General features: G+C 48.7%; 1 protein-coding gene across 12 annotated transcripts in view; it reads right to left on the reverse strand.

The window, feature by feature from the left end:
* The window catches only part of SYCP1 (synaptonemal complex protein 1), a 6,803,167-nt gene that overhangs the window by 5,425,059 nt on the left and 1,352,430 nt on the right, over positions 1 to 25,678 (reverse strand). For all 12 annotated transcript variants that reach the window (XM_078644363.1, XM_078644366.1, XM_078644361.1 and 9 more), the window contains one exon: positions 22,915 to 22,984. In XM_078644363.1, coding sequence (XP_078500489.1) covers positions 22,915 to 22,984 — 70 coding nt within the window. The remainder of the gene's footprint in view (positions 1 to 22,914; positions 22,985 to 25,678) is intronic.

The raw sequence follows: 25,678 nt of genomic DNA on the forward strand, positions 1-25,678 counted from the left end.
TGGACTCGCGTGCATGAAGTTATGAGTGAGGTCACGGGTGTGCAATCATTGCCTGAAGCGTGGAGATGTCTGTTGAATGTCTGGGAGCCGAATGATTATGACCAGGCGCAGCTTCGATGGGTGACCTTGGGTAATATGATTGCCAAGAGAGACATTGGCCAGTTGTGGGGCGCCCAGAGGCCACCGACAGTTCTGGTGTGGCAACAGAACATGGACTGGTGCATGTTTAGAGAGAAGACTGTTTATGTTTCCCGTGGTAGCCCCGCAAATGGGGGAAAATTTGGACTCAATGGAACACATACCGTGGTGATATATGTACTCCCCCCCCATCCGGAACTGGATACTGACCTGTCATCCTCCCAACCTGACGTTTCCTCCGCAGGAGTTTAGATGTCTTGTTTGCTTCTTGTCTCCCCCCCCCCCCTCAATCTCATCGTATTCTTCTGGCATTTGATTTGCATATGTAACCCCCCCCAGCAACGAAGTGACACATTTGTATTATTTTGCCTTGCTTTTGTTTTATTTCTATGTTTCTTGTTATTTGACTTCAATAAAAAGATTTAAAAAAAAAATAAAAAGTTGTTGGCCTGTGTTTTACCATCATAAAGTCGTTGAGGAAAATCCTCTGGATGTTGCCCATCTCCACCCAAAAAACCGTAGTCAATGCCCTCATCACATCCCGGCTTGACTACGGTAACATCCTGTACCTAGGCTCCAACAAAGCCGTAGTTCGGCGGCTGCAGCTTGTCCAGATCTCAGCTGTAAGGCTGCTGTGTAGAATTCCCAAAAACACCAGGGTCTCGAACTACCGACGCAAACTGCATTGGCTCAGGGTTGAATATATGACATTACAACGAATTCCGTTGCAACGCATGCCTTTACTACGCATGCGTTACAACGGAATTCGTTTTCTACGCATAACCTTTACCACTAATATTCCTTTACCACGCATAGATTAACAGCGTTTTTCGTTGTTAATTTATGCATGGTGAGGGCATATTCTTGTTAAAGGTTACACCTGTCCTCTTTCACGTCCCCAGCCTCTACTCCTTTTCATTACCCCTGCCATTAACCCTTATTTAAAAAAAAAAAAAAAATTCCCTTACCTTTTCAACTCGTCTCCTGTCCCTCTTCTTTGTTACGTCTTTCTTCTTGGTTACGTCGGCCGTACGTCCTAAAGAGGAAGCGGAAGTTTAATTCCGTTTCCTCTTTTACGACGCTGATCGCTTGATGTTCGTCACTTCAGGTATTTATTTATTTTTGGGGGGGAAGCCCCCCCAACCCCCCATTTTTTATCCCTCGATTTTTTCGTTTTTGGGGGGAGACCCCCCAAACCACCCCTTTTTTTTCCATTTACCACACATACCTTTACTACGTATTTCGTACTAAAGATATGCGTGGTAAATCCTCTCGTTGTTACCACGCATGCGTTGTAATGCATGCGTGGTAAAGGTTTTCGTGGAAACGGCTTCGTTGTAGAGGCCGTTTCCCCTCAGGGTTGAAAACCGAATCAGATTTAAAGCCCTGAACTATAGGTTCAGAATAAAAGCGGGTACTGCACCAAGATACCTACTTGCATTAGCCCATCCTTTCACTCCCAAACGCAGCCTAAGGTCACAATCAGCGGCCAATTTCTGCGTGCCCAGGTTCAAACTTGCAAGAATGGGAGGCAGATCCTTTGCTCATCTAGGTCCAACCCTTTGGAATGCATTCCTTTTTACATTCGGAAGGAAGAAAACCACGCTAGGTTCAGAAAGAACATCAAAACCTGGTTGTTCGAGCAATAACTGAACAACCCTGCAAACCCACGCCACCTTCTGTGCTGTGTCTCGGCGCCGGGAAACCCTTTTTGGGTAGCTGTTGCGCCTTACAAGTTGAAAAAATAAAATAAATAAATAATAATAAATATTCTGGGCACCCTTGTTACCCACAGACAGGCACAGTGTGGAAGTTGTGCTCCCTTCAGCCTCAACTCCAAAGAATTAGACTGTAGCCTTTTATAACCACTGGAGGCGACTCACTACGATGTGTGCCTCATGCAGGAATAATATGCTGTGAAGTGAAATACAGAAACACATCCTGGTCTTAGCTAACACACTTGGGGAATGTAAGATTAAGTAAAGCATGTGAAATATAAAGAGGAACAAAATCACTCCCATGGATTACCCTAACATGCAGCATGAGACTGGGTCAGGAAATAGGTCTCGGCACCGAAATAAAAGTGGACCCCATTAGTGAATTAGAAAAGTGTCTCATGTTTTCAAATTAGGGCAGTTTTTAACTTGTAAAGACATGCTGTTTATGTTTTTTGTAAGGCATGGGAGACTGCATAGATTTGATTTTGCTGCAGGCAATATTTGTTTTCATATCATGAAAATCAACAGTAAAAATGTGCTCACCTGACCACAAAGCAGACCAACAAACAGCCCAAAAAACGGCCTACATACTAATCTGACAGATTAGACCATCACGCACTGCCTGATTGCCCTAAAGGCCAGTCCAACCCGGCTACTGTGTTATATATTTATTGTGCTGACACCGGTTCATTGTTTTTGCAGGTTAAGTAAAGGACATGAATATAGGGTCCAATAGGACCTGTTTCAATGTCCATTTAATTTACCACCAGGTAAAGATTCGAGGGACCCAGCACACTTAAAGCTCTAGGCCAATCAATTTTACATTCTGATTCTGCTCCTCTGCATGCACCTTCTTGTATGGCTGCTGTACTCACACCTATCTACTCTCCCCCTCCCTCTCACTTTATTCCATTTGAGGTACCCCTTTCATTCACCTCTGTGCTCCCTTTCCCTCATCTTGGGTGAGCTGAGCGGTTTCCATTGTGATGCGCCGTCATTCTATCTTTTGTTCTGCGTCCTGCAAGTTATCCTGCTTTTCATTCAAACAGTGGCAGGTCACACTTCACACATAAGTGCTCTTTAATTACGTGTCTAATAGCTGTTATCCTCATGCAGATGCAGCGATTAAGTCCAGAGAGAAGAACCAGCCAGAAATATAAACTCTTATGGGGCCCCGTGGGCCTCGAAAATCTGGAGTTTTTAAAAAGTGTGAGTCCCCACTAGCCTCATTACTCAAAATGAATGTAGAGTAATGAGGCTACTGCTTCGGTATCCAAAAACTCACCACTGTCAGAATGAATCTGACAGACGAAAACAAGACGGTAGATGCAGGCTGCGAGCCGGCGATGGGCCCTGGTCAGCTGCCCACGCTGCCCATGCCTAGCGCCGGCCCTCACTAGCACTTAACATAGAAGAGGACCACCACCTGATGTGAGGATTGCCCTGTCACATAGAGCAGGAGCAGGACCATTGTTTCTAGCGCAATCTGCCCCACTGTTTATGTTCTGTAAAATGTGTGTTTCTTGCTTCCCGCTCCGAGATTACTTTAGGGTGAGTCAGGGAGCACTTATCAAACAACTCTCAGTCGTGACTCACCCTTGACACCACAGGCAATGTCGTGTAGATCTGAGACCGACATCTACTTCCTGCAGTTGTGGCATGGCTTAATGCCTGTAGTCCTGGACAGAAACATTTTCCTGGTACACTGTCGAAGTACAATGATGATTTTTGGGCAAGAGGGCAGGCTTCTACAAAATCCAGCTCCAGCCTGGCTCCTTTGGATATTAAAATCTGCAACTATAAATATCATTAGATATCCACATTACTGAAATCTGAATACTGGGGTGTGTGCCCAAGATGGCGGGGACGTGGACAAGATGGCGGCAAAGTAGGACGCTCCTTCGCATCTCTCCTGCATGCCGATGGCCCCCAAAACCATCCCAAACGCATCTAGAGGCATAGCCCCGTTGAGAGCCTCCAGCACGATACCGAAGACCGCACTACAAAGTCAGTGGAGGCGGCTCTGGTTGTAGTGCAAAACACCCTGCGTAGCAAACGGGCCCAGGATGAGACTGTGATGCAAGCGATCCCCACTACACGCTGGGCGGGGATTGGCTGCCTGGCTCCACAGAGACAAGGCGGCCCATGGGCGGCAGACCTGTGAGCGGGGCCTGAGGGCAGAGTTGGTGACCCCAGAGGTAACCGGAGCAAGGCTCGCAGCGATCGGCCGGCTGGAGCCTGAGCAGCGGTGGGGCCTCCTAGGAGCCGGCGGACGCTTGGCCAGGCCCTGGCCTAAGTCAGTGAGGCAAGGACGGAGCTAGAGGGAGGTGCAGCCCAGATTCGAGACACAAATCTTCGAGGACCAGACCGGCACCCCCCCCCCCCATGGGCTTTACAACACCCTGTCAAGGTGGAGAGCTGAGCCCTTCCCTTCTCCGTCTCAGTGGCTGGGAGAACTGGGGCCTGCCTGCCGGGGACCTGGAGAGCGTGTGTTTCAGGACTAGTTTGCCCATAGAGAGGAGCTTCCCTGTTGGACTTCGAGCAGCAGGGCTGACACCAGACCAGGGGCTGCAGTTAAGTATTTGCTGAATTGACTTCCTGCAGCTGGGACCGCCGCAGAAAGGAATGTGGTAGCCCCGTGGCCTCACGGAGGGTGCACCCTCAAGGCCCCGTCACCACCCCCTCGGTGTGGTGCACGGAAGATTCCCAGCACAGGTGGGCCGGACCTCTGGCTTTTATTACACAACGAGGCGCTGAGAGGGCCGTGGCCCATCTCAGCGATCTAAATGACAACACCTGCACATTAGGAGGGGTCAGGGTTCCTCCTCTCGCATAGCCACCCACCAAGGCGCTCTTGTGCCAGACCCTGCCGCTAGCCTTGGGGTGACTCAGGGTGGACCTGTGGGCTGCACCTCCCAGAGGGGGCTTGGATAGACAACCCTGAGCACCAGAGAATAGATCGACACATGACGTTAGGAGCAGAGAAAGGCCGCAACTAAGGATGGCATTAAACCGCAACGAGAAGGACCGCACCTTCAAAGAAATGCTTACACGCCCAGTCGGGGGCCTACCCGGCGACCTGCCTTCCCATCAGAGCCCGTGCGGGAATAGGCTGAACGAGTGGCAGAAGAGCCAGTGAAACGCACCTTCTTGAAATCACAATTCATAACCTTACAGGAGGATTTCCAGATGAACAAAAGAGAACTCTCACAGTACATCAAGGAAGTTAAAAGACGTTGATGCGTTGGGGGGACCGCGTCACAGCACTCTAAGATAAAGTGGACGGTCGGGAGGAGAAAATCGACTCACTCCAGTAGGAGGTCATCCGACTCTGTGGGCAACATATAGACCTGCAGGCCCATCTGGAAGACCTTAAGAACAGGTCCGGCCGGAATAATGTCCGTATCCGAGGCATAGGTATAAAGGCAGAAGGAGAGGACATCTTCAGATACATCAGGGACCCCTTCTGCCACATTTTTGGCAGGATGCTGAAATTAAGATCAATTGGGTACACCGGCCTGGCACTCCCCGATCGAACACAGCACCCCCTGCAGACATCTTAGTTTGTGTACACTAGTTCCAGGTCAAAGAAGAGATTCTGCCCAAAGCCCGAGAAATGCACCCATCACTTTCAGGGACTAAACCCCAATTCTCTACCAAGATCTAGCCGCTCTCATGCTGCAGAAACAGAGGACAGTCCGCCCTGTCAATGCTCACCTCCGCAACCAGAGATATCCTGCTCATGAAGCAACCCTTTCCACCTCATCTTTCGCTGGGAGGGGAGATTCTACCAACTACAATCCTTAACAGAGGCCTGCCAGGTGTTAGGGCAGGACTCACCTGAGGGGTGCTGTGAACTGGCCCCCCCCATCCCAACTGAAAAAGCAACAACCGCGTTGGCGAAGCAGGTAACATGACAGAAGATAAGTAGGCAAGACTCGGTGGAGACACCCAAGGGACAGCAAGCAGCATTTAATTTAATTTAATTTAATTGTGGGTTTATATAGCGCTAGAATCAACTCCCGGAGGAGTATCTCCGCGCTTCGACCGCTGGGGAACCCGTCCTGGCTCACACTGAGAGATGGTCCCTAATGGGTATCTCTAAGGTGCGACCAAGCATCCCCGGCGGTCTGGGGGGCCGTTGTGAAGATGAGGCAAGCTAATGCCTAGAGTTGCCGAGTGTGGTCCCTGACTGGAGTAGGCACCGAGGCGAGAATTATCGAGCCCGCTGACCCTGGTCCACGACCCTGCCGCGTCGGGAATCGAACCCTGGTCCCGGGCCGTCCTCTGCTTACGGGTCTGCCGCCTCTAACCAGTGAGCCACACCACTCCACGATTGGAGGCGATCCCACAAGTACTGGCAAAGTCAGACGAAAACTAAGTAGCTTGGGCACTCTGTAACATTTCATATGAGAGTTTGGTCTGGGAGTCGGGCGGGGGGATGGGAAAATGTGGCCAAATACAGGACCCTACATGGTTGAACTTGCAGTCTTGTTTGGCTGCGGGACTGAAAGTAAGTTGTTCCAATTTTCAAGTTACTTCCTTTCTTCCGATTTTTAAAACGTTTTTGTTGGGGCCCACACTCACTTCCAACCTTGACACAGCGACACTTCTATAGGCCAGCCATGGAACCTATGATGGGGGCCGATGGTCTTCCTAGGCCTGACGGGCAGCAACACCACATAGCTCAACCACTGTTTCTCAACCTCTATGCAGACAACTCCACGTAGAATCCATACCCTCAATGTGAGGGGGGTCAACAATCCTATAAAATGTAGGGCAGAGCTATCATAATTGGAAAACTCGAGAGCAGATATATGCCTCCTGAAAGAGACTCATTTGCTTGCCAGGGGCTGTCACCGCCTTAAGTCTTGCACTTTCTCCCACCAATTCTTTTCCTCAGCTCCTACAAAGACGGCTGGGGTAGCCATATTGGTGGCTTTCTTTTTTCGGGGGAGGGTGGAACAAAACGTGGCTGAACTTAGAGGTAGACTCCTCACTTACCATTTCACACTTGGGGGCCAGTCTCTGGTGCTTGGCTCAATCTACGCCCTGAACGACGGGCAAGAGGCGTTTTTTCCGACAGCACTTGCCACTGACGAGAAAAAGGTGTTGCTGGGTGGAGACCTCAACCTGGTATTTGATAATACTTTAGATAGATCAGCATAGAGACACGGGAAGGCGGGGGCTCTGTCAAGGGAGGGACATGCATTGCTGAGGGACTTGGGGCTGGAGGATTTGTGGAGGGTCTCCATCCCCACACCTGTGAATATTCCTTCTTCTCTATACGCCAGGTTAGACTATCTCCTGGGCATAAAGGACATATACGAACTCATGGCAGAGACAGAGATCCTCACAGCGGCACTCTCAGATCACGCGGCTGTGACAATCTTGTTGTCCCTTCCCCGAGTGGAGCGCCCCCCCCCCCAGACAATGGCGCTTGCAAGACACCATGCTGCAACGCCCGGAAGAGAAAGCACAGATCCAACAAGCGACCACGGACTACCTACTACACAATGATTCCCCCAACGTCTCTCCTGCAGTACTATGAGAAGCACTCAATTCAGTAATAAGGAGTGAATTATCACGATCTCCGCTGCAGACAATAAAGTCCGCAAAGAGAAACGGGAAGTCCATTCCAAGCAAATCAGAGAGCGGAACACATTCATCAGCACAGGTGTCCCGAGAGTTTGGCACCAGCTGTCTACTCTCCGCTCCCAATTAGCGGCCATAGACATAGATTGGGTGGAATATGCCGCTCACCACCTGCACCATTCTTTCTATGTGGGTGGGGACACATTTTTCCGGCATCTGGCTAATAAACTGCGAGTCAAGCGGCAAGACGAAGATATCCACTAGATTCACTTATGGGGGATAGGGCGGCAGGGAAGTGTTGGAGGCTGGCTCTGTAAATACTATACCATAGTATAGGTATAGTGTGCAGAGAGTACAGTTGATTCCCAAAGGCTTACAGAGGTTAAAGTAGATAATACCGTACTCTCTATTTGTGATAGTGTGGGTGAGCAATACGGTTTTATCAGAGGGTAGTGTTAAGAATTTATTGTACACACTCAGGCTGGAAATGATTTCACACACTCAAAGACTGAACTCTGACCAATTTGTTCTGTATAAAAATATTACTTATTGCATGGTATTTCTATAACCAAGCAAGGCTTGGCACAGGTAAGTGTAATAGTACTTTGCAAGAATAATGCAGTTGGATACAGTTGAATGCAATTGGTTTAGTTACAGGTAAGTCAAATGTTCACAAACAGTTGAAGTTACTTTTACTGTTACTTTATTATTACTTTGTAAGTAGTTGTTGGATTTCCTTTTAGATTACTTTTCTTACTCATTGTGGTATACCTAGTTACCACACTGGAAAATTTCTTAGATAAAGGTAAGTAATGCAATTTGTTATAAAAGTACATTTGTATGACTTTTCATAGAATTGCCAACTCCACACTTTTTCACAGAAAAGCAGTCAATGGAATCCTAAGGGAGGAAATTAAGTTATCGGTTTACAGGTAAGTACTTGGTTTTGAGAGGTGGATTTCTGTGGTTAGAACAAAAGTTCCCCCAGGGTCAAGGATGCACTCAAAGAGCACCCTCAGCGGCACTAGGGCAGCCAACTGCACATTGCTGAGGCCCAATATTATCCAATGGGATATAGGGGGCCTCCGGTTGGTGGCTGCTCACGAGTAGGCCACAAGGTTGAGGGAGCAAAGCGCCGAGGGGTAAGCCGAGGGCAAAGGGGGGTTCATGTTAGCACAAAAAGTGCAGCCACAGAAGCACTGGGGCGGCCGGGTGCAGGGTGCTGGTTTTAGCGTCAAATGCCCAGTTGTTTTCAATGGGGATTCTCTGGTTTCAACAAACACTGCAAGCTCAGGCATGAAGACTTTCTGGAGGCAACCACCAGTTGGAGAGGTAAGTTCGGATTCTGGAGGTTGCCTGGACACCGTCGGTTGGGCCACCCAAGGCCGTGGGGCAGCTGGTGCAGAGGTGTCCTTTGGCGTCGGGTTTCCTTACCAGCTCCTGGTCGCGGTCGGGAGGACTCCCCTGATAGAGGCTACAGGCCTCGGCTGGGAGTTTGAGGCAGGTCGGGGTTCACTGGATTTCGGGTCAGGATCGTCAGGGAGACCTCCTCTTGGTGTTGGGCCACTCGCACTCGGGCCGTGGGCATCGCTTGCAGACTCGCAGATTTGACCTGAGTAGTCTGTTGGCGAGCAAATCCAGGGCTCATGGATCTGCTCGCCAACAGTGAAGGCAGGGTGGGTCCTCCTGGTTCTGGAGGGCTGCTGGCTGCAGGATACGCAGAGATTCCGCTGGAGCAGGTGGAGGTTGGGACAGGCCGGTATGGTTGGGGCCAAGTCAGTTGGTGTCCTCCTCTTCTTCCTTCAGCATGGCTCTCCGGTCCTTCTTCTTGTCTGAGGAGGTAAGGTCGGGTATTGCCCCTAAATGCTAGCTTTAGAGCATTTTAGGTAGGTACAGGTTGGGACCAATGAGTCCCTTCCTTGGTATGGGTACACCCCTTATTATGACAGTATCCAGTGGGAGGGGGCACAAGCCTCACTCTGGTTGGCTGAGTCCTCCTATCTTCAAGATGGCGGGACTGAGAGTTGTGCTTTACCTTGCCTCCACCACCTGAGGGGAGGGGTTGGCAAAGGTGGTCACACCTCTCTTACTATCTTGGTTTTCCTGCAGATTATCCCACCCAAAGTGGGATTCAGAACCGGTGAGGGGCAATTGCTGAGAGCGGCAAATGGCTGGGTCATCTCACAAACTAGGCAAGCCTTTGAAGCTTCCCCTTCGTGGACCCTGCCCATCCTGAGGAAGGAGGCTTGGTACTTCTGCCCAGGATGGGCTTTCCAGACATCGAGAGTGGGATGCTCTCGACCCAGGGGCCCAGAAACATGTCTAGGGGTTGCAGCTGGCGAGCAGCCAGGACACTAGAGTTAGGTCGTTTTTCAGGGGGCCTTTCTAAGATGCCCTCTGATTGCATTTTTCATTAAATCCCACACTGGCATCAGTGTGGGTTTAATGTGCTAAGAAGTTTGATACCAAACTTCCCAGATTTCAGTAAAGCCATTATGGTGCTGTGGTGTTCACAATGACAACCTCCCAGACCGCATACTGTTCAGAGCTTTACTGCAATTACAATGTCTAAAAATAGACTCAGACACTGTAGGGGTACAGGGCTCATGCACCTGTACCCTCACCAGTGGCATAGTGCACCCAGCTAGAGAAGTGGATGATTATGCCATAGGCAGTGGATTGTAGGCATGGCACACAGGGATATGTGCTATGTCGACTATTTACTTTTCTCTGCACCAAACATGCAGCTTGCAATGGCAGTGTGTTCGTGTTAAGATACAGGACCTCTAAGGGTGGCACAATAAGTGCTGCAGCACTTAGAGCTTTCTCTGGTCACAGGGCTCTTGGTACCTAGGGTACCTTTTACAAGGGACTTACATGTGACCAGAGAGGTGCCCATTTGGGGGCACACAGTACAGTTTTAGGGAAAGAACATAGGCCCTGGGTACCTGGTTGACAGGAACCCAGGGCACACTCAGTCAAAGAGCATCAACATCAGGCAAAACGTGGGGGGGCAACCATGTAAATAGGGATACTTTCCTACATGGGGGAGTTGGTGACAGACAATAAAGCTATAACGAACACCTTTAAAGACTTTTACTCACACCTGTACACAGGTCAATCCATAGACCTCTCAGACGGCAACTGGTATCTCCAAATTAGAGCAAACGAACCCCCCTCACACCAGAACAAGCTGAAATTCTTGATGGAGCGATACGCATCGAGTAAGTCATATCAGCTATCTCTCGACTGAAACTGGCGAAGTCTCCAGGCCCTGACAAATACTCATTTGCCTTTTACAAAACGTTCTGCCCCGCACCAGCGCCCCTTATGACACAACTGTTTAACACCTTCGCTGAAGCCAGGACGATCCCTGCCTCAATGTTTCTGTTTTTATAGTCGTCATCCCTAAGCCAGGCAAAGACAAGTCGCAATGCAGTTCATATCGACCAATCTCCCTCTTAAATGTGGACTTGAAGCTGTTCATGAGCATTCTGGCAAGCAGGCTCAATCCATATATGCCCTCTATAATCGACTCAGACCAAGCGGGATTCATCCCCCATAGACAGACAAGCAATAATACTAAACGCCACCGTCATGATATCGAGAGGGCATCGCGAATACATGCTTTGAGCGATCGATGCAATAAAGGCCTTCGCCACGGTCCAGTGTCCATACTTGGAACAGGACCTCACTCATTTTGCCTTAGGGGGAAGCTCAAGACCAAAATTTTAAATTGCTATTGTGCACCCACAACGATGGTCCGAATGAATGGCTAAACTTCTGCACCCTTCCCGATTGGTAGAGGCACGGACCAAGGGTGTCCCTTGTTGCCCCTGCAATTTCTCTCTACATGGAGCCACTGGCCAAAAGAGTCCGGGACCACCCCGAAACCACAGGGGTGACCTTTGGAAGCGACCATCACACCATAAGCCTATATGCGAATGGTGTGCTTTTCACGTTAGAGAAACCATCCATGGCCCTGGTAGCCTTCTTGAGGGAACTTGAGACCTTTGGAGACTCATCGGCCTTTCGAGTCAATGTTGAAAAATTGCAGGCACTTAGCCTCTTCCTACTACCTCAATTGGTGGAACAGTTGACAAAGCATTACCCCATTCAATGGGCATCCGAGGCGATCGCGTACCTGGGGACTAACTTGGCTGTTACAACACAGTCCATCGCCTCTAATAACTACTGCTTGCTGCATAGGCAAATCCGCAGTGAAATGGGGCGGTGGAAACATTACCAGACCTCCTGGGTGGGAAGGTTGGCGGCAATTAAAATGATAATCCTCCCAAAGACACTGTACCTTTTTCAGACTCTCCCCCTACCGCCGTCCTCGGGCGTGATCTCCAAACTCTAGACAGAGCTATTACAATTTACCTGGCAGGGGAAGAGACCCCGCATAAATGAAGCACTCAGCTTTCTGGACCTTCAGCTATACTACCAGACGGCATAACTGTGCAATCTGGTCAAGTGGAACTGGGCAGAATCTGAGAAGCACTGATTATTTCAAGACAGAGCAGTGACAGGAACGTTCTTGTGGAAGGTTCCCTTCCTGAGGAGAGCACATAGGCCACAAAACGTATACTTTTCTCCGATCACACATGTGACAAGGGAGGCATGGGACCAGACCATCATCCGACACTAACTGACCTCCTTTCCCTCTTCCATTCACACCGCTACTGGACAACCCGGACTTTGACTCAGGGGTGGCGAGGTTTGCAAGGTGACGACAATCAGACTGTAACTCTATGGGTCACCTTTTTGACGAGGCGGGAGTGTTCTCCTTCCCCCAGATACCGCAGATTATGGACTCCCTGAGACAGAGCGACTCCACTATTTGCAACTCTGACATTGTATATTACACTGACAAAATAAGCCCAAAGCACAGCCGCACCTCACACAATACGAAACATGGCTCCTCGCTAAAACAATAGAAAAAAGGCTGATCTCCGAAATATATATGCACTTATGAACCTCTGTAATAGACATATACACAACGATAGCCTGGTCAAGTTGGGAAAAGACCCGGGGAGACCGCTAGCAGACAAAGAATGAGATGGGATATACAATAGAGCCAGGCACACAGCCGGTAATGTGGCACTCACCGAAACACTTAAGAAACACTTAAGAAAGTGGCTACATAGTGGTATTACAGCCCGCCATAACTTCGTAGGGTCAACCCAACACAAAGCGCAGATTGCTGGCGAGGCTGTAGGACACCAGAGACATTGGTGCACATCTTATGGGACTGCCTGCTGCTCCTCCAATACTCATCATAGGTACTCGACGACATAGACACCCACCTAGACACGCAACTTTCACGATTCCCTGCTTATATAATCCTAGGCCTACCAAGTCTGCTAACATACCCTTTGAAATCCAGAAGAGGACCGCAGATCGGCTAAGTGCTGAGAGCGGCCATACATAACATCCTCGCACACTGGGGCACCTCGTAGATTCCCACCCATACCGGCTGGCTCCACAGGTTGTGGCACATATTGGGCATGGAAAAGATCACGCTTACACTGGCTTCATTCAGGGACTTATGGCGCCCCTATCTATCCCTACTCTCACAAGACTTTCGGGAAATAACATGCCCTAGGTTTCTCCGCCTTCTGCGCTTAATGGGATTGTTTGCCGAACTATTACTTGCATAAACAGGTTTCTTTCGCTTAATTCTCACTCAAACCTTCAAGAGGCTAAAATGGCTGATATCGGCACTGTTTTTCTTTGGAAATATCAATAAAAACAATTGAATCATAAAATCTGAGTACTTCTCCCCTCATAAAGATAGTTTTTTTGTCCTTTTTACTTTTTTTTTTGTCAAAAGTATTTTTATTGATCGTTTAGTAAAAAACAGTAGAAATAAACATGCGACAATCCCGCACTTCATCCCACACAGGGGGTAGCCAGAGCAAGCGCCCGAAGGCGACACGGCAGATTGGGGAAGGGTCATCGTGGTCAAGCCTCTAACACATGCCATAGAGTCCTAGGAAGCGCCGATCACCCAGCAGGTGAGCCATCATTCAGTAAGCAATGGAAGAAGTGGTCGCTGAAAAGTCACAGCTGTACAGAGACAAAACCACGTGGTCAAAGGGCTAGACCTCCCAGTAAGTTAGTCACAAATAGCAGGCAGTAGTGCTAAGAGGCCCTGCTGTAGGCATGTGGCTCGGCATGCAATACTGTAATGGAGCATAAAGAGGGACGTCATAACGCACAAGAAAACAAGCAGAACCCCCTCCACCCTTCCCCCCCCTCCCCCCTCCCCAGTGGTGCTAGCAATAAGCACAGGACAAGAAACCTGATGTGTAGCGGCAGGGATTCAGAGTTGAAACAGGTGGCGAGCGCGGATGTTAGGTGGAGACTGCGGATGGCAGGCCCTTAGAGAGGACCCAGCGAAATTCAAAATTCTTAAAATCATCTAAAACGATATCCGCCATCCTTTCCATACTAAGCAACCTCTAAAGCCTCAAATGCCAGAGAGAGGTGGCCGGAGCCTCCTTTTTCTTCCACGCTGCAGCCAGAGTAATTTTGGCCGCGCCAATACTGAGCCACATGATCCTCTTGTCCGCCCTGGTCTGGTGTTCGAGATCAGGATCACGGAGACCCAACAGAGTGGAGGCCATCGAGGTAGGAATAGGGTATCCCAGCATATCCTTAATTTGGGCTAGAATTTCCTCCCAGAACGGCCGGATAACGGGGCAGTCCCACCAAATGTGCTGGAAGTCCCCTAAGAACCCACATCCCCTCCAACATCTATCGGAGGTGCCCGGGAAAATCAGTTTTAGCTTGGCGGGGTGTAGGTACCAGTCCATCATGGTTTTCATATGTGCCTCCCTAAGCTCCACTGAGTGATTAAACTTGGCAATATTGGACCATAGGTGAGTCCACTCAGCGTCTGAGATGTCATGTTGGAGGATCCCTTCCCACATATCCATATACCGGGGACTTGGGCAAACTGTAGTGGTAAGGAGGAACCCATAGATGAAAGTAATTGCCCCTTTCATGGAAGAAGTCTTGGCCAAGAAGGCCTCGAACTTCGTGAGGGGTCGAGTTGCCGCCTCCCTCACCTGGGGGGAGAGCGCCCAGTGTAATAGTTGAGCGTGATGGTATCGCTCACTCTCCAGCACCCCGTAATCCCTCATGCAGTTTTCAAAGGTGAGCGGGTCATAATTGTGAAATAGGTGTGAGCACTAGGCAACCTCCGTCCTACCAAGCCCTGAAGGGTCCCTCGAGTGACGTCGGGGGGAAGGCGGGATTGAAGTGTATGAGCGTGAAAGGGGAGGGGAAGGTGGTCCATCTGTCGTCTGTAGAGACCGAGTCCCAAACCTTCAAGGTAGTGCTAGTGGGGGTGCTGAGATATGCATTTTTGGGTCTATCCCACTTGGGCCGCCACACCAAGTCCCAAATCGTTCTCCCAGCCACGCTCCTATCCATATGTAGCCAGTGCTTTTCTGATTCTTGTTGTGACCACTCAACTAATATGCGGAGTTGCGCCGCCTTATAATACAATTGAATGTTAGGCAGCCCCACACCCCCCTCCTTCCTTGGTTTGCGTAGGACGGTGAAGGAAAAGCGTGCCCGGCCTCCCTGCCAGATGAAACGTAGCATCATGGACATCACACGCCGAAAGAATCCTCCGTCGAGATCTATAGGAAGGGCCTGAAACAGGTATAAGAGCTTGGGAAGGAGGGTAATTTTAATCGCGTGGATCCTCCCAAGCCAGGAGATGAACATGGGTTTCCATCGGGCCAAGTCGGACTGGATCCTAGCAAGGAGTGGGGGAAGTTAGCGGAGTACAGTTTCCCCAGCGTGGGGGTCAGGTGGATCTCCAAGTATTGAATGGAGGAATCTGTCCACGGCAAAGAAGTGAGCGACTTAAGGTGGGGAAGTTCCGACTGGGGGATCGTAAGGTTGAGGACCTTAGATTTGTCGTAGTTAACTTTGAACCCCGCCACCGCTTCATAGCGCGTCAGTGCGGCCTGCACATAGGGAAGAGAGTGGGCCGGATCAGAGAGGGAGAGGAGGACATCATCTGCAAAGAGAGTGATCTTGTGGGACTCCCCAGTGAAGGGTAGTCCACGGATGTCAGGGTTAGCTCTCACCGCTATTGCCAAAGGTTCATTGCTAAGGGCAAAAAGCAGCGGCGACAGGGGCCATCCCTGCCTAGTGCCCCTGGAGTGCTCAAAAAAGGGAGAGAACTGACCGTTCACTGCCACTCGGGATCGGGGGGAGAGGTAATTCGCCCGCATCATCGTTATAAATTTGGAGGAGAAGCCGAAGGCGGCCAGGGTACGGAACAGGAACCTCCAGTCCACCCTGTCAAACGCCTTTTCGGCATCTAGGCCCACCAGAACCGCTGGAATTTTAAACTTATTGGCTTTCTCAATTAGGTGTACCACCCGCCTTGTATTATCATGGGTCTGGTGCCCTTTGATAAACCCTGACTGTTCCGGATCTATGAGGGTCGGCATAAGGTCATTGAGCCGCTGGGTGATGATGGAGGAGTAGAGCTTCGCATCTAAATTCAGGAGAGCAATCGGCCTATAGGAAGCGCATTTACTAGGGTCTTTACTGGGTTTGGGAATGATGGATATAAGTGCTTCTGCAATAGTGCGGGAGGTTTCGCCCTCTTCGGCCATGCCGTTAAATAGTTGGACTAGGTGTGGGCATAATTCAGAAGCGAAAGTTTTATAGAAGATGGCCGTATACCCATCCACCCCCGGAGCCTTGTGGGGTTTTACAGCTAGATTCATGAAAGACCTGTTTTGCGAGTCTATAATAGCGATTCATAAGGAATCGCTATTACAGACTCGCAAAACGGGATTCATGTAGGAATCGCAATATTTATTGCGATTCCCACTGATTCCTTATTTGCGATTAGCTAATTGCTAATCGCAAATAAGGAATAACTCCCCATGCATTCCTATGGGCCTAAAGGCCCATAGGAATGCATGGGGAGTTATTCCTTATTTGCGATTAGCAATTAGCTAATTGCAAATAGGATTGCGATTTCAAGGGTGCCAGGGTGTCCAAAGGACACCCTGTAGCACCCCTGAAATGTAAATTTACACAGGTGTTGCGCACACACATGTCCAAAGGACATGTGTGTGTGTAACATGCAATTGAGAAAAATGCACTAAAGTGCTTTTTTCTATTTTTTCGGTATTTACCACGAAGTCAGACTTTGTTGTAAATAGCGACCAAAAATAGCGAATTCGCAATGTAGAAATGGTTAATGAATTGCATTTAAGGAATCTCAAATAGAGATTCCTTAAATGCATTTCCTCGCAAATGTGCGAATTCTTTATTAGCGAATTTTGCATTTGGGATGATGAATCCCAAATGCAAAAATTGCACTCGCAAAAGGCCAGATTCTCTGGCCCTTTGCGTACGCAATTGAGCTTGATGAATCTAGCTGTTAAAGCTTTAATGGCAGCCAGCACGTCTTCCCTGGAAAAGGGGGCAGAGAGTACCTCATTCTATTCCGCTGAGACTTGGGGCAGCATTAGTCCTCGTAGGTATTCGGCTTGGGCGGTAGTCTCTAGGTGATCCCCTGTATAAAGGGTCTTGTAGAAGGCCCCAAAGAGCTCCGCCTTTTTCTCGTCTTGATGCGTCACTCCTCCCTGCGCATCTTGAATTACCCCTATGTACTCTCGCATCCTTTTGTCCCGTAGCTGCCTGGCAAGGTGTCTCCCCACCTTATTGCCCTGGGAGTAAGTGAGGCGCCGCAGTTTTAGCAAGGTATATTCGGCCCTATTATTATAGTGGGCTCGGAGTTTACCTCTGACGGCCGTTAGCTGCCTTAGTCCCAACCTGGAGGGTTTCTCCTTGTGTGCCTTTTCTAAGGGGGAGAGCTCCTCCTCTAGTTGCTCCCGACCGCGCTGCCGATTAAGAGCAGCGTTCAGTGCTATGCAATGCCCACGAAGGTACGCCTTGAAGGCATCCCATGTGGTGAAGACCGAGGTATTCCCTGGATCATTGATGGCGAAAAACTCGTTGATAAGTCCTCGTAGTGAGGTACATGAGGGTTTGTCCCGAACCAAGGAAGCTGGGAAATACCACCTGAAGCTATCCTTACTCTTCACACCCCACTGGAGCCCCACTGCAAGCAGGCTGTGATCAGAAACAGATAGTGGGAAGATCTTGGCCTCCCGTAGGTCCCCACGAAGTGACTGGCTCAGGAAGAAATGGTCAATTCGGGAATAGGAGCGGTGGACGTGGGAGAAGAAGGTGAAATCCCTGGACTGGTGGTATAGGAAGCGCCAACCATCAAAAAGGCCCAAGTCAGAAATCTGCTGCTGTGTGTTGGGGGAAAACGTGCCCATGTCTGACCTCTGTGAGTGCGTGCTATCTAGGTCTTTCTGTCACACCATATTAAAGTCCCCCATAGCAATCAGCGGCCCTTCCACAAAATCAGCTACGGCCCTCAGCAGTGTATGTAGAAAGGCATTTTGCCCAGTGTTAGGTGCGTACAGTACAAGAAATGTGCAAAGTCTACCCCGTAAGAGGCCCTTAACCATGATCCCGCGACCCTCCCTATCACTCTGTACTCCCACGGGTTGGAATTGTAGGGTTGAGCGAAACATAAGGGCCACCCCCCTCTGCTTCGTGGCGGCGGAGGATCTATAGATTAAGGGTAACATTTTGTGCCTAAGGCATGAGTCCTCCGTTTTAGCCAGGTGAGTCTCCTGGAGGCCCACTATGTCCAGATGATGATCAATGATGTACTTCCAGGTTTTTTAGCGCTTCTGGGGGGAATTCAGCCCTTTAACATTCCATGTTCCTAAGGTTAGAGGCGGCATTTGAGGTTCCTACGGTACAGCTCTGCAAAGGCCGTTTGCCCCAGCCCATCGTGGTGAGTGGCCAAATGAACGATTCCCCCCTCCCAGCTCCCCTCCAGAACCCGAGTGTAGCATGCAACCACCCGCTCATGTCAAGACCCACCCGCCTCACAGGATCTCCCCACCCCGAGCTCCTCTTCCCCCTCCCCCCCCCGCCGGCCCATCCCGCTTGCAAATACCACTGAAGCCGATCTATAAGCCTGCCCCCGCTACCACCACTACCCACCTTAACCCGCCCCTCCCCCCCCCCCAACACCCCTAGAGGAAAAACACAGTACTCAGAACAAAAAAGGAAAAGTCTTAAGGACAGGGGGACATGGCACCAGTCACTTTTCTTCCAGTTCGTGTCGTCGGGCACACTCACGAACATGGAGAAAGCACGAGAGTTACCTCAGAGTGGTGGCCCCCTCCGGCGCCTGCAGATGGCCCTCTCGATTTCATGAGGCCGCCTCACCGTGGTCCGTTGCTGCGTCAGTGACCTGGGCCACAGAGGCGACCGCTGCACCCTGCTCTTGCATCCTTGCCGACAGGTCCGGCCCCCCCTCCTGCATTGGCTTGCCCACTCTCTGCCACTGTGCGGAGCGCCGTCGTTGTCTGCCAGTTGAGCCGCTGTTCCTGGACACCGGGACCTGGCGTTCCAATCCCAGAAGATCCATCACTACCTCCAAGGACCGCACCTGAACCAACTTATTCTGCCAACGGAAGATGAGACGAAAGGGGTGCCCCCAAGAATAGGGCACTTTTTGCTCCTGGATGTATGTGGTTACGGGCTTAAAGTCCCTGCGCTTTTGCAGTGTAGAAGCCGCTAAATCCTGGTACAGCAGGGGGCGATGATCCCGGAATTGGAGGGGAGCCAGATCTCGTGCTTTCCTAAGGATCCTTTCCTTCAGCTGAAAATCATGAACAAACACCAGGATGTCGGGGGCGGCGCTTGGGCTCCTCGCGGTAGTCAAACCCGGTGCACTCGGTCCATTCGTATTGACTGGATATCTTCCTCCTCAAGAATGTGCTTGAATAGCACCGCGACGTACTCCCTCAAGTCCGCCCCTCACCTTTCCAGGGACCTGAGCGAATGCGAATATTGTTGCGACGTGACCTATTCTCCAGGTCCTCTGTATGAGCCTGCAAATCTAGGTTTTGCTCCGTCAGACGAATCACGTCTTGCTGAAGCTGGTGAATGTTCTCTGCTGTATACACGTCGTGTTCTTCCAGCATCACGACCCGTTCCCCCACTCCGTCCACATCTCTCCTTACTTCGCGCAGGTCTGAGGCCAGTTGGGAGCGTAGCTCCGATATATCTTCTTTAATGGCCGCGAACAGTTCAATCATAAAGGCCTAGGTCGCGGGCTCTTCATTCTCACCCTTTTTTGGGGATTTGTCGGGGATAGGTGAGGCGGGTTGCGAGCTCCTTTCGGGATCCCATCCTTCCCAGGTTTGTCCTTTTTCGTCCTGTTGGACGCCATGATTGCCGGCACGCACCCCAAAGATCTTTCCAATTGCAGGCACTCTTACCCAAGGTCAGAGGTTGAACACAGGCACCCCGGTGCAGGCCATGCGGTGTCAAAGCTGTTTGCCTGCCCTTGCACACATACACAAGGGCAGGATGGGACACAAACAAACAAACACATGTGCTTCTCATCTGCAGCAAACCATTCTAAAAGCGAACACTCCAGTGCAAAGAGTATTGTTTCAATAAATACACTTTGCACCAGAGTGCACGCTTTCAGACTGATTTGTCGTGCCCTTTAGGATATGAACTGGGGTAGCGGAGTGAGCTAAAGAATGATGATGGATTAAACCCAGATCAGTTGACTGGGGGTCAGTGCTTGCATTGTTCAACACTCCGTCCATCGTCCCCTTTGGATTTGCTTTAGTATATTCCTGTCATGTATACCCCATGTTACATACAATGTCCCATCCACACGACAATAACGATTATAAACAGGCGACCTTTTACCTAGTAGCTTGCTCCTATCTCTTCGATACCAGGCTATCAGAATTCTATCATAATCCCTGTACCTGATGTACATAAACATGTCCTCAGTCACAATATAATTATTCTGTATCAGGGTCACAACTTATTCCCTCCTTGGCCAACAGCCAGCTGTGCATGATCACATTTGTTTAGTAAAACATTCAGGATGGTTTCCAAAACATATATGGTTGTTTTCAAGACATATTGATTCTAGAAGAAACCCTAGAGTGACCACTATAGTATAAAAGACCCTCACTCCCCCCTACAAATTAGAGGAGAATTCCTTCCAAACTGACACGGGGTCCTGCATGCTGAATCTTCGACAACCAGCAGTCTGACATCCCTTGCGGGGTGTCATCCTCGACGCAGAGACGGGGTCCCTCCTTCTCAACCATCAGATGAAGAGGCTGGTTTTGCCCTGGGGTTTCTTGGCTACCTAGCTACCTACATACATATACATGCTACACATACAGATCTAGGCTAGGTACATTTAGGCAAATTACTTAGGGCACACATTTTTAAGAATATGCAACTGCTACTGTTTTTATCTGAAATGCTTATGTTCATCTTATTATCCCTAGGGTAGAAATGTATCTACTAATTACTATATTGGCACAAGCAATCTCTTTTGTATGCTTCTGTCTCCTGATCATCGCAGTGCATATGTTTTACACAAGACTGTCGCTGGACCAATAAATACTTATTGAAATGCCCTAATCACCATCCTGTGTATTTTCTGGGAGTAAGTGAGCACGAGTGTCTGAGCGAAAAGTACTGTACTGTTTTCCACGATCCTTGAAGAATCAGGGTTGTCATGATCAGTGGTTGGCAGAAACTACCCACGTCACTATAAGATACAGGGAGTGGTAGTGGCACTGTGGAGCTAGATGGTCTAACAGCTCACATATCCTGTGGGGGTGTCTGGAAGCGGTTGGGACACCAAGCCCACAGTTTAAGTCATCCAAAACTGGCAGGTCCTGGGGATTCCTAGGAACTACACAACACCATCCTGAGAAGAAGTTTTGGAGGTAATGTGAGTTGAAGGAACAGTGAGAGATCAGTGGTTCATTCCTGCAGATGTTTGAGCTCTTCCCTCCCATTCTGTGGGTTGGATGCAGTCATGTTTCAGGTCTTTCTGCTGAGAAATATATAATAATAATATAGATGGAGAAGAGCAAAATCTCTTCTCCAGTGAGCCCTCCCGGGTTCATGCATCTTGGGTCCCAAGGGGTAGTGTCATAGTGCTCTTCTCTTTGTCTAACTACGTACGCAGGCCATCATGTTAGAGATTAAGGCAGTCTTAGTGGTTCTTATGATGACGAAGTACATGTTGTTTACTCAGATTTAAGCAGCAGCATTTTTTTTCAATCCAGGAATCAAAAATGTCCTGCTTTGGGAGGCCAGACAAACATTCCTTCCACATGTCCAGTCCTTTCAGCAGCAGTTGCTCACAGTGTCAGTTTTGCTTCAAAACTTTTGCAGATGGTTACAGACAAACTGACAACTCAGGGTTGGTCTAGCACTTGATAATTTTGATAGAACTATTCAAGTGCAAGTTGGTCTTCACTTAATGTCTGATGCACTGGAAATCAGTATATGATACTTACAGTCACTTAGGTACAATGATGAAAGCATGTATCATGTCAGAAAGGAATGAGTGTCTCTTCCACAAAGACCTCTAGACGATCATGATCTGTTACTTTAACTCCTTTCTTTCTTGTCCTGAATGCAGAAAATTGTGAGGTAGCACAACCTTTTTATCATGGTAGAGCAAAGACAATGCCCTTATCCACTGTGCTTGTCAATGTGCTACATTTTGCAGACAGCACACAGACCTACCCCAACTGGTATAGTTGAGAGAGGTCAAAAAAGAGCTTCACTGATTTACTGGAACTTTGTTGACATGACTTGGACACATGACAGTCTGGCAACAATACCTAGTGCAGGGAAAGGGAGAGGAAGGAGCAAAACAGGGAGATATAGGGCGACAAAGGTAGAGCGTTTGTCAAAAAGTTGAACGGCTGCCTCAATGGTAATTGTGTGGCTCTACACATGCATGGAGACCCACAACCACATGGACACAAATTTCTCTTGCACACCCAACATTCCCCACAGATACTTCTCATACTCAGTGAGATGTAACAGGTTGTACTTATAACCAACAGCATAGCATAATATTGAGGGCCCGTGTTCGACCACTCCCAATTGGGGTCCAGATAAAAAAGGCCTCTTGATCATAGCTATTATGCAGTTACCAGAATTCAAGATAAAAAGAATGCCAATTTCAGTGTATACTTAATTCTAGTAATGCTGAGTAATCTCATGTTGAGATGTTTCACCAAAATCACACAGAACACTTGTCAGGAAGCTCATCATAGAGTGGTTCAGTACAAAAAAACAAACTGGGTTGGGAAAAAAGGTGAAACAAGGAGGAGCAAGATTACTATGCCATGGACTTTCGATCTTATAAATGTTAGTATGAGTCTTTTATGAGATTCAACTTTAAAGGTGGAGAGTTCTTATTTTTTTTCAGTGATATCACAAAAGTCTTACTAAACATTCAATAAAATATTACAAATGAACTCCTCCATTTTATATCCCATCAAATCAGCTGTTGAAAATTGAAAGGCATACTCACATTTGAAATGCATTTCCAGTCTAGAATTCTCAGCTTGTACACGTAGCTCTTCAAATGCCATCATCATCCTCTGAAACAGAAACACATTTTTACGACTGAAACACAAAAGAGTACTACCAAAACCTTTGTTATGATGGGCATCACAATATTCCCATGAAAGGAAGGAGACAAATAAAGTGAGACTCTTCAGTGGTAAAGTAATTCTGTGGAAAGTGGGTAAAAGAAAAACCTAGAAACCAAAAGTGAACCACTGGAATAAAACAAGTTACTTACCTGTAACCGTAGTTATTCAGTATAGGAAGCTTTTATAGATTCACATGCCTGAATTATTCCCCGTTGTCGAGACAGGAGTCTCCGGTACATAAAAAAGCAATGCATAGCAGTATAGAAAACTGAAAAGAGGCCTAGGCCCATTTTCCTTTTGCAACCCTTAGCCTTCGTTATGTAAAAAAGCCCAAACTTTTCCCTGAACCAATCAGCTGTCCTCACCTTCTGGAACACTCCTGAGAGAACCTCTTGCCCCTCGGATTTTCGCGCACTTGTGCATACCAAACACTTGTCATGCCAAATCCAAGGTGAGCCTCTCTGGGGAGGAGGGTGGGTGCATGTGAATCTATGAAAGCTTCCAATACTGGAGAACTACAGTTACAGGTAAGTAACTTGTTTTCTTACTCCAGTATTGGAACTTTCATAGATTCACATGCCTGAATTAGAATAGTGAGCAGTAACATCACAAAGCACATTTGTTCCTTACATTTCAACCTTGTGCAACACAACTTGTGCATTATAAAGCTTAGTATAGTATCATAAAGGTGACTTTGTAATCAAGACAAAAGGATGGAGGGATGTAAAAAAGGCTCCCCGTTACTGGATGATCTTTCTCAGCACCGTTTCTCCCACCGCCGCTTCCGTCTCTGCGGCTGCTTCCAAGCAGTAGTGCTTGGTTAATGAGTGCGTAGATGCCCAGGTCGCTCCTCTGCAGATATCCTGTATAGGCACTCCTGCAAATAACGCCGTGGACATGGACACTGCTCTCGTCGAATGGGCAAGAACTAGTGAGTTCAGAGGCTTCCCAGCAGCTTGATGACAGTAAACAATTGCACTGGAAATCCATCTGGCAATTCCACTTTTTGATAAAGGAAAACCTTTCCTGGGTGCACAGAAGGCGACAAAGAGCTGTGAAGATTTTCGAAAACCTTTGGTTTCTTTAAGATAGAACTTGAGACATCTCTGAACGTCTAATGAATGTAAGACTTTCTGCCGCTGTTGTTGGTTGAGGAAAGAAACGGTTAAACACCAATGGCTCATTCAAATGGAAATCAGTAGGCACTTTAGGAATAAATCTTGGATTAGTCCTCAGAATCATTCTGTCCTCTTTGAACTGCAAAAAAGGGTCTCGAATTGTGAGAGCTTGTAGTTCTCCTACCCTCCTAGCTGAAGTTAGAGCGAGGAGAAGCGCCACTTTTCAAGATAAAAATTTAAGGTCCGCTCTGTGTATGGGTTACGAAAGATTGTTTCATCAATTGAGAAAATACTATGTTGAGATTCCAGAGACGTGGTGGAGGTTTTATTGGAGGGAAAACCCTGAATAATCCCTTCATAAACTGCTTGATGATCCTGGCTGACCATAAGGAAAGGCCTGATGCAGATCTCCTGTATCAGGATATTGCAGTTAAATGCACTTTTAAAGAAGCGTGAGCTAATCCAGACTTTGCTAATAGCAAGATGTATGGAATGATTTCATGAGGTGCCGCCATCAGAGGATGGGTACCATTCCGTTGACACCAGAGACAAAACCTCTTCCACTTCATCCTGTAGGTTTTGTTTGTGCTCTCTGCCCTAACCTTCGATAGGATGTTTCTGCACTCCTGTGAAATATATAAGTGCAAAGATTTCGGGTCCGGATGGAGCTCTTGTCCCTGGGACATTGTCAGAAGTGATGGTATCGGCTGGAGGCGAATAGGTTGCGCTTCTGACAGCAGCAGAAGCTCCGTGAACCAGTGCTGTCTGGGCCACCAAGAGGCTATCAAGATCAGCCTGCACGGTTCTTTCTTTATCTTCCTGAGGACCCTTGGCAGGAGGGGAATCGGGGGAAAAGCATAGGCAAAGACATCGAACCATGCCATCGAAAACGCATTCCCCCAGGATGCCCCCTGGGGAAGCCAGCTTGCGAAGAATCGGCATTTCTTGTTCTCCCTTGTGGCGAAGAGGTCCACCGTTGGTTTGCCCCATGTCCGAAAAATGCTGTCCAGGACTCCCTGGTCCAAATCCCACTCGTGGCAGGTTTGACCCTGCTGAGAGTATCTGCTTTGGTGTCAGATTCTCTAGTAGGTGTTCTGCAGACATGGATATTCCTTGTTGTAGAGCCCCTTTCCATATGTTCTGCGCTTCTTGAGAAAGGGAGAGAGATCTTGTGCCTCCCTGTTTGTTTAAGTAGTGCATCGCAGTCGTGCTGTCTGTTCTTATCAACACTGACGAACCTCTGATCCGTGGCAGGAAAGCCAGCAACGCGAGGCGCACTGCCCTTAGTTCCAGCAAGTTTATGTGCAGTTGTTGCTCGTGTAACTTATATCGACTGCTGACCTGAAGGTCTTGCAGAAATGCCCCCCATTCTTCCAGGGATGCATATGTAGTCACTACCAATGGGGCTGGAGCCGTGAGAAATGAGAGTACTTGAGAAACATTTTGCTGTTGTGTCCACCACGCTGCTGCCTGCAGCATGACCGGTGTTACTCGCACCACATCCTCGAAGGACCCCTGTGCT

Source organism: Lissotriton helveticus, chromosome 5_1, assembly GCF_964261635.1.
Source record: "Lissotriton helveticus chromosome 5_1, aLisHel1.1, whole genome shotgun sequence".
In the NCBI taxonomy this organism is placed as follows: Eukaryota; Metazoa; Chordata; class Amphibia; order Caudata; family Salamandridae; genus Lissotriton; species Lissotriton helveticus.